At 36.9% G+C, this 14,208-nt stretch overlaps 1 protein-coding gene and 1 long non-coding RNA gene across 2 annotated transcripts; one reads left to right on the forward strand and one right to left on the reverse strand.

Annotated features, from left to right (window-relative positions):
* The first annotated feature begins 2,478 nt into the window (after window positions 1–2,478).
* Window positions 2,479–3,227, forward strand: LOC146626278 (uncharacterized). Its single transcript, XR_014906464.1, has 3 exons — window positions 2,479–2,522; window positions 2,711–2,773; window positions 3,125–3,227. It is a non-coding gene; the product is annotated as an uncharacterized LOC146626278 (long non-coding RNA).
* Window positions 3,228–4,931: 1,704 nt separating this feature from the next.
* On the reverse strand, window positions 4,932–12,767 carry LOC146626279 (uncharacterized). Its single transcript, XM_085360419.1, has 11 exons — window positions 12,607–12,767; window positions 12,356–12,418; window positions 10,087–10,512; window positions 9,820–9,880; window positions 9,105–9,240; window positions 8,788–8,883; window positions 8,268–8,560; window positions 7,757–7,980; window positions 7,265–7,474; window positions 5,492–5,681; window positions 4,932–5,239 (listed from the first exon to the last, which is right to left on the reverse strand). The coding sequence occupies exons 1-11, from the start codon at window positions 12,706–12,708 to the stop codon at window positions 4,932–4,934; spliced, it is 2,109 nt and encodes a 702-aa protein (XP_085216545.1). The 5' UTR covers window positions 12,709–12,767.
* Window positions 12,768–14,208: the final 1,441 nt, after the last annotated feature.

Consider the following 14,208-nt stretch of genomic DNA (forward strand, 5'->3'; position numbering starts at 1 on the left):
TTAACTTTTATCGAGTGGAAAAAAGGTTAGCTTGTTTATATTATGCTAACATAGCTGTGTCGCTAGCGGTCACGTAGCACATCATTATATACCAGCTAGCCCAACTTCAGTAACCCTACAAACGTCACTGCTGTTTAGTTTTCTGTCTTCATTTATGCTGGAAGTGATAACAGAGCTGTACGTTTTAATTTGTTTCCAAAACCCCGCAGTCAGGACATGCTATATTATATTTAGATAGAAGCTAGCGAGCTAACTCCCTGCTAACTTCTAACTCCGTTAAATGTCATAAATTCAGTTTTCATGGATGCCTGGATGTTAAACTCAATTGTTACACCTGGTAGAGCAGAACGCTGATCATTTTATTAAAGATGAAAGACTTTAGATAGTTTTTCAACTCTCAGTAATGCCATAGTGATCGTTTGATATATGGACCTGCAGCGGAGTTTAGGTCCAGACACGGCTAGTGACGTCAGACTGAACAATCGGATTGGATAATCTTGATCATTCTTACGTATTCAGCTTTTTTGTCAATAGCCACACTGTGTCATATAAATCACTTGTGGATGGACAAATAATGAAGCTGTTGATGGGAAATCTTTTATCAGTCTATGGACGAGAGAACGGATGAAGTTTCATGATGTATTGCACGGCTGTCACACAGGTGGCTTATCTTGGGAAGAGGGGAAAATTTTGTTACATGAATTGATTTTTGATTTTTTTGGTCACAATTGGCAGAGCAATTCTTCTTATTTTCCCTCTTTTGTTCTAAAATACGAGCTTGCAGGTAAGTCAAGTGCGGCAGGAACAGTTAATCTTTTTTTTTCAACAAGCAAGCTGCTTTGTTACCGTGAATTATGGTAAAAAGTTAACTGTGCAGTCGTTAACAGCTAATAAGCATTTTCATCTTCCTCTTCTTCATCACCAAAAATGTGCAAAAGGGAAAACGTGTGGTGACACAGCTTCGGCTACAGAAACGATGATGTTCTGAGACTCTGCTGCATTGTTTTCCTTTCGAAACTGGAGTGCTAAATGTGTAATGATGTGCTTCGGGCTTATGCTATCCTGCACTAGTTATTGATCCCAGTGAAGCGATGAATAGGTCAGACTCCAGTCTTAATTGGTTCATCAGTACCTAATAATGGAGACACACACACCCTTCAATCACTCTCAGTTTGTGGAGGAACAAAGGCTCTATGCCAAGACTATTAATCATCTGGAAAGCATACTGTAATTATTTTTGGATGAAAGCAGAGGATTAATAGGCCCGAAGTGACAAGTTTCAAAAAATCCTCCTCCGCCTTTCTTCCTTTCTTGCTGCTTTCCCACAGGGCCACAAAATGCCAATTCTGTTATTCCAAGCTTGTATTTGGCAACTATCCTATTCGCTATTATGGCATTTTAAATATGGACATGTTATCTGTTGTCTCAGCACAAAACCTTTCAATCATCTCTCGAAAATATCACCAGCAATAAACCTTCACTTCTGTCTTGATGATTTCTGAATAGAAAATCTTGTTCACTTTTTCTCCATGTTTCTTTTTTCTTTTTTTTCCATCATTACTTCCACCTCACTTTTATTAATAAAGTGTCTATCCAAAACATTGAAAGAAGATAGAAGATAATGGGTACTTTTGTTCTCTGTTTTCTTCAAGATGTTCCCACACTATTTCAGTAATGTTGAGGAGGCAGGTCCATGACTGATAGCGTTCCACTATGGGGCGCCGTTTGTAAACTGAAACATGCCGAAATTAACAGCAACATTTTTCCACATTTAGCTCTAAATCTTACAAAAACATGTTTTTTCGAGTCATTTTTTACAACATTTAGTATAATATTTGTAACTTTTCATATTTAAAACAGGATTTTAAATGTTAAATCTAAATGCTAAATGTTAAATGTAAATATTATATTTAAATGTAAATGTTAAATGTTAAATCTAAATGTTATATATAAATCTAAATGTTAAATGTTAAATGTAAATATTATATATAAATCTAAATGTTAAATGTTAAATCTAAATGTTATATATAAATCTAAATGTTAAATGTTAAATCTAAATGTTATATATAAATCTAAATGTTAAATGTTAAATCTAAATATTATATATAAATCTAAATGTTAAATGTTAAATCTAAATGTTATATATAAATCTAAATGTTATATATAAATCTAAATGTTAAATGTTAAATCTAAATGTTATATATAAATCTAAATGTTAAATGTTAAATCTAAATGTTACGGGAAACTAAATATTTAGCTAATATGCAAATTTATTGTACGGGTCAACGGAAATACCAAAATAAAAGCTTCAAGAAAACCTCCCGCGCTAAAGTGTGCCGGTCGCGGTCAGGTTCTGTGTTTGCGCTCCTCTTACGGTCACTTTTGACTGCCATGAGCTGCTTCGACTATTCCCTACCAGCATGTCCAGCGATTTAGCTGAAAACACTGGAAGAGCCGTTTTGTCGGCCATCCAGCGATTCAGCGGTAATGCACCCTCGACCTCACAAACGCCGCAGCACTTGGTAAGTTTATTGTATAGCATTTTGGACGGGTTGATAGCAGTGTTAGCAAAACTAGCAAAGCTAAATTACTTAGCTAGTCCTCAATTATTTCATTTGGTAGGCAGCAGACAGAGATCGAACATCATACAACTCTATTTATTTATTTGGTAGGTAGGTAACAGTCGTTCTTGATGTAAATGTTTCCTTAGGAATCCAGCAATGCACCTGGACCAAGTAGACCTGCCGTCTCCACTGGGATACCATACTGCTCGGTAGGCCTTCTTACACATATCATTTAGCTGACTAATTTTTGTTTTTTCTTTGGTGTAATATGTCACCTTAAATTAAATCCTGTCAAAGTAATGATTCTGATTCTACATACATTTCATCTTCTTAGGGGTCCATCACTAGCAGTGTCACATCACCACCAACAACATTCACAAGTTTTACGTCATATTTTATTACTGTTTTTGCTGTGAAGTGTCTTTTGATTGCTCACTTTCATATTTTAAAACTATTGATAAAATATTACTCTAGCTAATCTGTCACAGTACAATTGCCTCAAATTACCCATCTTTTGTTATAGAATTGTGCTCATTGAGATTTTCTGTGCCGTGTTCTAGGATGGTTACCAAGGAAGGCTTCAGATTTCCAAAGAGGAATTGGAAAATGTTCTTTCCCTGAAAACATCTTTTACTGAAGCTGCATCTATCCTTTCCATCTCCAGGCCCACTCTGTACTGCAAGACTATAATATCTCAGAGTCAAAATTCAATGTAATCAGTGACCATGAGTTAGATCAGATAGTGTCCCAAATAAAAACTGAACATCCAAATGTTGGAGAAGTGATGCTGATGGGTCATCTGCGTTCCAAAAACAGTGGTTCAAAGATGGCGCGTAAGAAAGTCACTGCGGAGGGTGGACTCGGCTGGTGTTCTATCCAGGAGAAGAACTGCAGTTGCTCGGCGAGTATATTCTGTGCCTCATCCAAATTTCATATGGCACATAGATGGAAATCACAAACTGATTCGTTGGAAGTTTGTTGTTCATGGTGCAATAGATGGATACAGCAGGATGTTGATGTTTCTTCAGTGCTCCAGCAATAATCGAGCTGAGACTGTGAAAGCCCTCTTTACTGCAGCTGTTGGACAATTTGGCAGACCCCTGCATATCAGGACTGATCACGGAGGAGAGAATGCTCAGATTTGGGAGGACATGCGAGCAAGCAGGGGTGAAAGCTCTGTCTTAATGGGAAGTTCTGTGCACAACCAGAGGATTGAGCGTTTCAACCGAGACTTAAACAACAACTGTAGCCGCATTTATGCACCTATATTTTATGAATTGGAATCACTTGGTATCCTAGACTTAGAAAATGCAACAGACCTATTTTGCCTTCATTATGTGTTTCTACCACGAATCAACCGCACTTTGAAGGAATTCAAAGCTGGATATAACAATCACTCTGTTTCCACTGAAGGTAATAGAACTCCCATCCAGCTTTTTGCCTGCGGAACTCATGTGTCTCATCGTCACAACCCAGAACTTTCTACAGCAGAGGTCTCCATACCCTCCTTGTCAAACTCTGAAAGTAGGTTTGTCCCATTAAATGACAGCGATTTACAAGAGCTATATACAAGCATTCACCCTTTTGAAGAAGACAACAATAATGGTAAAACATTGTTTCAACGAACACAGCAGTATATTTTTAACAAACTTGTAAATGTGTGACCTCAACCACAGGATACCAGTGATGTTCTAAAGAGTGATGACACTTAATATTCTTAAATGCTGTACAGCAAATGCAGTTTTTGTACTACTGCAGAAGCCCCTCCCCTCTAGCAGTGATGCCTCCTGCCACATAAGGACTCAGAGTTAATGACTGACAGTGACTCATAGGCTATTCAGAAGGCTACAACCACTTTTAGTTTATGGGTAAAACCAGTTATTCAGATTGAAGTAAAGATCAAATTCACACTGTAATACAGTATAACAGTGAAAATTATCAACACGGAACAGTCAGTCTTTAAATCAATTCACAAGATTATCTACAGTATTGTTTTAATCATTGTAAAGTTGCAATAGTCTTAATAAATGTTGCTGTTAGATGTCTAAGTAATCCTGGCTTGTTCTACAAAGCATGTTTAGTATACTCTGTGCATAAACTGTTTTGAAGTGTCCTTGTTTAAAAAAGAAAAGCTTAATAAAATTATTGTATTACACCAGTGACTTTATTGATTTGTCGTTGAAAATACAGAGTTAGCATTTTTATAAATCTATTGAAGCTTTGAAAATTATTACATTTCAACATTAAATGCAGTCAGAATTTATTTCAACTATCTTGTATGAAGCAAAGTTACTTGAAACTACAATTAATGAACAGGATTAGAGTTAACAAACCCACCATTTTAATTTCACTTTTTTTGGAACATGTTTAGATGGTGCTGAATAAAGCTCCATTCATGAGTGCTACTAAGAAGCAGTAATGAAAAGCATCATCATCAGCCATTGTTGTTTCATTCACAAAAAGCTGAAGCTCATTTGCACATGTGTGTGCAATCGGGAGATGTTTGCTTTCATCGTGAATGAATGTTATTTTAGGAGCTGGTTGAAAACCTATGGCTGGAACCTTGCTGCTCCCGGTGGCAAAAGCCAAGATGTAACCAGGCCTCAAAGCCTTCACAAATGCCTCTTCATCCTTGGTAAGAGTCCTTTCTCCAAGTGAGTCTCTCAGCTCTTCATCTAAAAACAAAGAAAAACCACCGTTAACCTGGGGACACTAAAATAGTTAAAGCTTGAGCTAACAACTAAATGATGGCTAATGTTTTTATAAAAAATACAGAGGTTCTGTCTTTGCCTTGCTTGTCAGTTGTAAGCTATCATACATCTTTATTCCTGTTTTGTGTGCGCGCATGTGACATAAAAAGACAAAGTTTTACTTTAGTGTCCCGAATTGTTTCATGGCCAGACTACATTATGTGAATTTCTGCTTACTTTCGACACACTGGAGAAATTCCCGAAATTTGACCACCATCAGCTCCTCCCTAACTCTTCTGTTGCTCCCAAGGACAGAATAGCTTGGCCTGAGAACCCCAGCAATTAAACTGGCTGTCAGATCTTTGTCCTCCCCCGATAGGTCAAGCAGAACACGCAAACTGGGGTTCTCTCTCAGGAGTGATAAAATCTAGACAGAAACGTTTAAATAATGGTTAAATTCCAGTTTTAAATATAAAAAGTAGCTCACTCTAAATGATTATAAAATAATGACCAATTGATACAGAAAAAATATAACTCTCACTCCATAGTACACAGCAAATCCAGCATGTCCAAATTAACACTGTCGGATTTGATTTCAACACTATTAAAGTGTCTATATGGGTCCACACCAGAGAGTGTTAATTTAACTCTTTTTGGAGAGTTGGTACGTTAACTCTGATTTAGTGTTAAACACCAAATCTGTCTGGAGTTGATAATTTAACACTTGGTGTTAAGAGTTTATATATTAACTCTCAAAGAGTATTTTAGTTTAACTACGTAAGAGTTATCTTCTAATTCATTCTAAAAAGCGGGAATTTTACTGTTCTGAACTTCTAGAAATTTCTTTTGGAAATAAACATTTACTAAAAAGATGCAATGGTTTTTGAAAAACATTTATTCTGAACTGTGCACCACAATTTCAAAACATTTTCTGAAAGATGTAACAGTGTACATGTTCTCACTTTTATTAGAATTTTGTTTATCAAAAGGTCTGACATGGTAAATGCAAATAACAGCATTCTCATCACTTATTTCTCCCTTTGTGGAACTTCAACGCACTTCTGCTCTCCCCCATATTCCATCTTCACAAGCATATCCTGTGTGGAGATTGAATAAAAATTAGTTGACACTAATTAATGGCACAAATAATCCAGTAAACAATTGCAGCACAGTAAAAAAAAAAAAAAGGAATCCTCTTTGAGCCATTACTTGTGTAAAGTATTTTCCCAAAAGACAAGGACACAGGCAACAGGTATACTGAACTAAATGTAAAACCTCAACCTTTTTCATTTTTACCTAAACCGTGTGCACAAAACTCTGGAGGGATCTATGCTACCGTAGAATCCAGTCAGGACGTCTGCTACTGCTGTTTGCTCGTTCTTTGTTTTTTTTTATGGGCGATCGTTTTCAGGCTTCAAGTAGCACCATTATACCAACATTTCACATTCTAGACATTGTTTTAGGTGTATTTGACCAAACGTTTGACTGAAAATTCACATGCAAGCTTTTTTCAAGGCTGTGGTATTTGCCCGCAAACAATACCTTTCAGCTAGCTAAAACAGAATATTATGCTATCAGCGAGCAACGTGGCTAATGCCTTTCACACAGCTTTGTCTCAACTCCAAAGAGCCACAGAAGTAAAGGCTAATAACAATTGAAACAATCTTTGAAAAAATGACTTACCAAGCATGGCAAACAACTCAAATATGTAGAGCAAAATGTTCTGAAACGGCTTCACTTCAGCTTCGATTGGAGCCGTGCTGGGGGCGGAGTCTGCGAATTTACTCTGTTGGTGTCATAGCCCCTGTAGGAGTTCAGAGTTAAGAGGTCAAGAGTTAATGTTTCCATTGTAACACCTCCAGATTTGACAGAGAAACACTCATTTTTAACACTCGATTTTAACTACTATCCTTTTACACCTCAGAGTTACATTAAAAGAATGTGACTCTGCTTAGAGTAAAATTAACTCTACTTTTGCAAGAAGACTATTAACACCAAAAAATTTAACACTTTTGAATTTGCTGTGTAGGACAAGCCATCAGTTAGTTGATCGAAACAGCTTTGCCGTTGCAGAACTGCAAGGTATAGAGCTGCATTTTTCACAAACAGATCTTTATTGGCCATGGTGACTGTGAGTGGAAGACCTTCAACTTGATATCGCCATGAGTCGCAGCAGCTGACTGCTTCCTCCAAATCATGTTGAGTTGTTGCATTTACAACCTAAATATTTAAGAAAAACACTTTAAATGTTAGTTTTTTACCAGTGTACACAAATACTGCAGATGGTTCATTTTAATTGGACTCGAAACGTTTTTGTTTTGGTTTATTTGGCTGTATTTCACCAATATTTTTTTTTAACAAAAAGGAAACAAATTGAAAATATAATACATGGAATTGCCTCTAATAACCAAAAGTGTATTTATTATATATTATAAAAGAAGACCAGAAGACTTGTGAATATAGGAAATATTACAATATTCTTGTTATAATATTGCAATTCACCTTTTTCAGATTCTCTCTTAACTCAGGGTCACCTATATCATCCGGTGTTAGGTGTACTTGAAGAATGTCTCCTGACACAATGTAGTCTACTACATGTGGAGAGAGAAAGGCAGGTGCTTCTCCACCTTGCACTATTATCGTGGACAACATCCTGCCAATGGTTCGATATACTCCATTTTGCAAGTGTAGGATGTTAAATTTCAGTGTGCATCCATTTGGTGTAGCTGAAAAATAACACACAAAAAAGTATATTCTGTACAGACCCCAAACTGATATCTTGAGATTGACAGACAAAAATGTATTACTTTTTTTTTTTTTACTGTTTCAGACACACAGAACATAACAGATTTATTATCTGTAGTCATTTATTAACTTGTTAATGTTCTGTCAAACAATGTTCAGATCAGGTGGTTGTTGCGTTTGTAACATTATAAAAACGAGTGTCGTCAACAAGCCTTTAGGCCTTGAGTAAGTAAGTAAGTTAGTTAGTTTGACTGTGAAATCCTATTACCTTCAAAAGCACCACTGTCCTGAAAGATGGCCTTCACCAGTAAACGGAAAAACTCCCGCCTTGGCCCCCCAAGGTCAGCAGCATCTTCCTCTGTATCATGTTCATCGCTTGCAAATGTGACATAAAGCATCTCACAGCTTTCTGCAAACTTGGGTCTCTTGAACTGACGCAAAGCAGTCGACCACACATTGGCTCGACTGATATGGAGTTGTCTTGTTCCTGGTGTAATGACTTTCTCACTATGAGCTCTAAGAAGACCTTCAATTTCTTCTTTGCTGAGCTTCTTAAAAGACCTATATAAAAAAGGGACAATGACAAACAGATCTTGGGGAAAAATGGAAATTTGCTGTACATTTGACTCAAGTGCACAGAGTTACAACATATAATTATGTTGTGATAGTCCATATTAAATTAGTCAGAAATGAGCAATTACCTTTGTAATTGTGTAACTGCAAAAAAATGATGCAAGTAAAGATGCAAATAAAATATTCAATTATCAAAGGTTACTTTCAAATCTTACCTTGAAATATGAACTTCACTCTGTCTATCAGACTCTTCTAGGAGGCTACGCTGAATTGCCTCTTCAAGAGCTTCATCTTCCTCCAGAAAAATAGGGCTAAGTAGATAAGAGATATTAGAAATCATAAAACATGTCAGCCTTGAAGAATTTCTCACACTACATCATTAAAAAAAAAAAAAAAAATTAAATGTAAATCCTAAAGTTGCAGTCATTCAGCAAAAAAACCCCAAACATGCAAATTGGAAACTTGCATCAAAACAATATCCTAAACAACATCTAAAATGAAGGATTTCTTTAACCCCTAGACAACAGCTTACACAAATTCTGCCACATTATATGGAAACATCTGCTGTCCCTCTGCCTGTCCCTCATTTTCACTCTCTTGAATGCAGCTCTCTGTTTCCTGATGCTTGGCCTCACTTTCACCTGGTGTTGTAGACAACGCATGATGCACTGAACAAAGGAAAGAAGGTCAGCATGACTAGCTTCATAATGTTAACAGCCTTTATATATCCTTATATTAGTTTAAGTGAAAGTTGGGCACATATTCCTCCTTGGCTGCAATCACCTGTGACAATTTGTAAACATTAAAAAGGTAAATGGCCTGTATTTGTATAGCACTTTTACTAGTCCCCCCTAAGGACCCCAAAGCGCTTTACACACCCAGTCATCCACCCATTCACACACTGGTGAAGGCAAGCTACAGTTGTAGCCACAGCTGCCCTGGGGCAGACTGACAGAGGCGAGGCTGCCATATCGCGCCATCGGCCCTTCTGGCCAACACCAGTAGGCGGTAGGTGAAGTGTCTTGCCCAAGGACACAACGACCGAGACTGTCCGAGCCGGGGCTCGAACCGGCAACCTTCCGATTACAAGGCAAACTCCCAACTCTTGAGCCACGATCGCCCCAATCGGACAAATTAACGATGCTCTCATCAAACAAACCCCCCAGGAATTATTACGCACTGCAGTAACAAAATCTAACTGGTCATCGAGCTTAGAACCTCACTAGGTTTTCATTCACATCACATACCTCGTCTTCTCCGGCAGACTGGACTTTCAAAGTCACTATCAGACAGCTCTTCTGGTTCCTCCTGAGGGAAAAGAAAGCATGTTCTACATAAAATCAAATACAGTTGCACCAAATCACTGGTAACACAGAGGCACATGGCTGCACTAAAAACTGTTTACACCTGCTGAAACTGCAATATTAATTAATACAATTAATAAAATTATGTTAAGGGAACAGACTCACTTTTTAGACAATAAATATTTCTGCACTGCAATATAAAATGTTTACCTGTGCAGGTTTTTGTATCCCTGCCATTATATAGAGGCAGGTGGTGGAACAAATCGAGCCAACTTCTTGGCCACCCCAAAGAAAACTGCTAGAAACATTTGGTTTCATTAGTCGTTTACATCCTCTAATTGTACTCAAATACTCAAAAGGGAATGTCTGGCCAGTTGACAGTGCAAATGTTCTTCTGAAGATTGCTGCTATTTCTTCTCTAAATTGTGCTTCAGACCAGTCAGATGTAAAGGAGATCTTCCCAATAAGGCCATCTTGTGCTAGTTTTGCTCGTGAATCTCCTCTCGGTATGAGAAACGTTGATGCTGAAGACAAGGGCAAGCACACAACATCTTTTGTATAGTGTTTGCAGGTCTTGTTTTTTCTCACAAAATGTGAGCGCGTAGCATGAGCTTGAGGAACTGATGGAAGAGGAACCTGAAATGAATTCAAACACAGATACAGATAGACACCTATGCATTACAATACATCCGTAAGGTTTCTGTTATCTGTTCATTAAAAACAAACAAACAAACTGTAGACTCAGACCATCTTACTATTGTCTACCCATTACACAGAAAACTGAACCTTTTGTATCTTGTAGATTAGCATTTGGTGATTGTTGGTCAAGTTGGTGATTCAGTTCCCAGGTGCTCTAATCTAGAGCTCCCAATGAGTTTATCCGACTATGACTGTGTGCGAATGTTGGACAGAAAAAGTGCTTGTATTAATCTGTGCATGTGAATGGGTAAATGAGATCTGTTGTATAAAGTGCTTTGAGCACTCAATTAGAGTAGCAAAGGCCTGCAATTAGGTCAGTGTGTATTTGGACCCTAACAAGTTTTATTTTGTTGCCCGTTTACTGAAACATATTCCAATCAAAATTATATCATGGACATGATGTGCAGACTAAGCTTTAATTTAGGGTATCCATATTAAAATGATGATGTCATTACCAATTAAGCAGATAAAAGGCCTGGAATTGATTTGAGACGTAGTGTTTGCATTTTGAAAATTTTACTGTGAACAGACAACATGCGGTCAAAGAGAACATAACAGAAAAAAGAAAATTAAGAAATTAATACAGCTACTACAGTGACCATCAAAACGATGAAAAATATTGACGTAAAATTTATTTTGCGACACCACAGAACAAATGATAGCGTATAATATGAAATGATAGATGTTTTCATATCGTCATATCGAACAGCCCTAATACAGAGGGTTCACTGCAAGGTGCAAGCCACTCATAAGCCTCAAGAATAGAAAGGCTAGAATGGACTTAACAAAAAAAAAAAAAAAAAAAAAACATCTAGTAAAACCCAGCTAAATTTTGGAAAAACATTCTTTGGACAGATAAAACCAAGATCAACCTCTACCAGAATGATGGCAAGAAAAAAGTATGGAGAAGGGTGGAACGACTCATGATCCAAAGCATACCACATCATCTGTAAAACATGGCAGAGGCAGTGTGATGGTTTGGGCGTGCATGGCTGCCAGTGGCACTGGTAGTGTTTACTGAATATGTGACACAGGACTGAAGCAGCTGAATGTGTTCAGAGACATACTTGTCTGCTTAAGTCCAGCTAAAAGTAGTCACATTGATTGGGCAGCATTTAATAATAAAGATGGAAGATGACCCAAAACATACAGTCCAAGCACCCCATGACTTTAATAAAGTAAAGAAATAGAATATTCTTGAATGGCCAAGTCAGTCACTGGATTTTAACCCAATTGAGCATACATTTCAGTTGTTGAAGACTAAATTTAGGACAGAAAGGCCCACAAACAAACAGCAACTGAAAGCCAATGCAGTAAAGGCCTGGCAGAGCCTTAGTAAGGAGGAATGCCAGCATCTGGTGGTGTCCATGACTTCAAGACTTCAGGCTGTCATTGCCAACAAAGGGTTTTGAATAAAGTAATAGAAATTATCATTTTATTTTCAGTTATTTAATTTGTCTAATTACTTTAGAGCCTCTGAAATGATAGGATTGTGTTTACAAATTAATTTTTCCCTCTCACATTTTTATGCATTCATTTAGTCCAACCCACTGAATTAAAACTTAAAGTCTGCACTTCAACTGCATTGGAGTAGTTTCATTTTTAATTCATTCTGGTAATGTACAGAAGCAACATTAGAAAATGTGTCTGTATCCAACTACTTATGAACCTGACTGTATATCAAAACCAGTCAGCTAAGATAAGATAACACACCTTTATTAGTCCCACAAGGGGAAATTTCATGATAAATGAATTAAATGATATGTGTAAGAAGGCCTACCGAGCAGTATGGTATCCCAGTGGAGATGGCAGGTCTACTTGGTCCAGGTGCATTGCTGGATTCCTAAGGAAACATTTACATCAAGAACGACTGTTACCTACCTACCAAATAAATAAATAGAGTTGTATGATGTTCGATCTCTGTCTGCTGCCTACCAAATGAAATAATTGAGGACTAGCTAAGTAATTTAGCTTTGCTAGTTTTGCTAACACTGCTATCAACCCGTCCAAAATGCTATACAATAAACTTACCAAGTGCTGCGGCGTTTGTGAGGTCGAGGGTGCATTACCGCTGAATCGTTGGATGGCCGACAAAACGGCTCTTCCAATGTTTTCAGCTAAATCGCTGGACATGCTGGTAGGGAATAGTCGAAGCAGCTCATGGCAGTCAAAAGTGACCGTAAGAGGAGCGCAAACACAGAACCTAACCGCGACCGGCACACTTTAGCGCGGGAGGTTTTCTTGAAGCTTTTATTTTGGTATTTCCGTTGACCCGTACAATAAATTTGCATATTAGCTAAATATTTAGTTTCCCGTAACATTTAGATTTAACATTTAACATTTAGATTTATATATAACATTTAGATTTAACATTTAACATTTAGATTTATATATAACATTTAGATTTAACATTTAACATTTAGATTTATATATAATATTTAGATTTAACATTTAGATTTATATATAATATTTAGATTTAACATTTAACATTTAGATTTATATATAACATTTAGATTTAACATTTAACATTTAGATTTATATATAATATTTACATTTAACATTTACATTTAAATATAATATTTACATTTAACATTTACATTTAAATATAATATTTACATTTAACATTTAGCATTTAGATTTAACATTTAACATTTAGATTTAACATTTAGCATTTAGATTTAACATTTAAAATCCTGTTTTAAATATGAAAAGTTACAAATATTTTACTAAATGTTGTAAAAAATGACTCGAAAAAACATGTTTTTGTAAGATTTAGAGCTAAATGTGGAAAAATGTTGCTGTTAATTTCGGCATGTTTCAGTTTACAAACGGCGCCCCATATTCCACTGCCTGTTTTTCCATCCAGTTATGCTGTTATCATTGGCATTGTGCTCTGAATCAAGTTTATTATAGTTAACTAAAACTAAGCTAAAAGCTGATTGAGGATTGTCACCTGGAGAACAGTCCAGACAGCAGTGGTTTGTGTACTTCTTCAAGCGGTATTTATAATTTACTCAATTCAAAAATAAAAATAATTTGAGATAATGGATTTCTAATTTCGATGCATTACAAGCCATTAACATGCTGCATATGACCAAACTGGCATTGCATTTTGCCTCCGTTTTCTCTCCTCAAACATATGGTGACTTCCTGAAATGACACTCAGTAATCGCGCTTTTTGAACCCATGTAGGAAGAGTCACTTATTTTCTCTGTTACACGGCTATGGGCGATCGTGGCTCAAGAGTTGGCAGTTCGTCTTGTAATCAGAAGGTTGCCGGTTCCACCCCCGGCTCGTACAGTCTCGGTTGTTGTGTCCTTGGGCAAGACACTTCACCTAACGCCTACTAGTGATAGGCAGAGTGATGGCACGATATGGCAGCCTCGCTTCTGTCAGTCTGCCCCAGGGCAGCTGTGGCTACAACTGGAATTGTAAAGCAGTCTCGAAAAGCGCTATATAAATGCAATCCATTATTATTATTATTATTATTATTATTATGTAATAGAAAAAAATGTGAAATTTGCTGTTGATTAATTTGTTAATTAAATAATTTGTTTTCATGTTTCCTTTTTAAATATTCACCATCTCCTGGATGGTGTTTCACATACTTTACTGAGCACACCTGGAACCACC

Source organism: Diplotaxodon limnothrissa, linkage group LG8, assembly GCF_057381915.1.
Source record: "Diplotaxodon limnothrissa isolate DT_005_m linkage group LG8, D_limnothrissa_male_GT1.1, whole genome shotgun sequence".
Classification (NCBI taxonomy): domain Eukaryota; kingdom Metazoa; phylum Chordata; class Actinopteri; order Cichliformes; family Cichlidae; genus Diplotaxodon; species Diplotaxodon limnothrissa.

What these genes read in the sequence shown, in the direction of transcription:
- LOC146626279 (XM_085360419.1), bottom strand. Translation starts at nt 12,708, where the DNA reads ATGTCCAGCGATTTAGCTGAAAACATTGGAAGAGCCGTTTTGTCGGCC. An exon ending in AGTCTGCCGGAGAAGACGAG is followed by an intron (nt 9,241 to 9,819) that starts GTATGTGATGTG and finishes TCCTTTGTTCAG; the next exon opens with TGCATCATGCGTTGTCTACA. An exon ending in CCTACACAGCAAATTCAAAA is followed by an intron (nt 5,682 to 7,264) that starts GTGTTAAATTTT and finishes GTTTCTGTCTAG; the next exon opens with ATTTTATCACTCCTGAGAGA.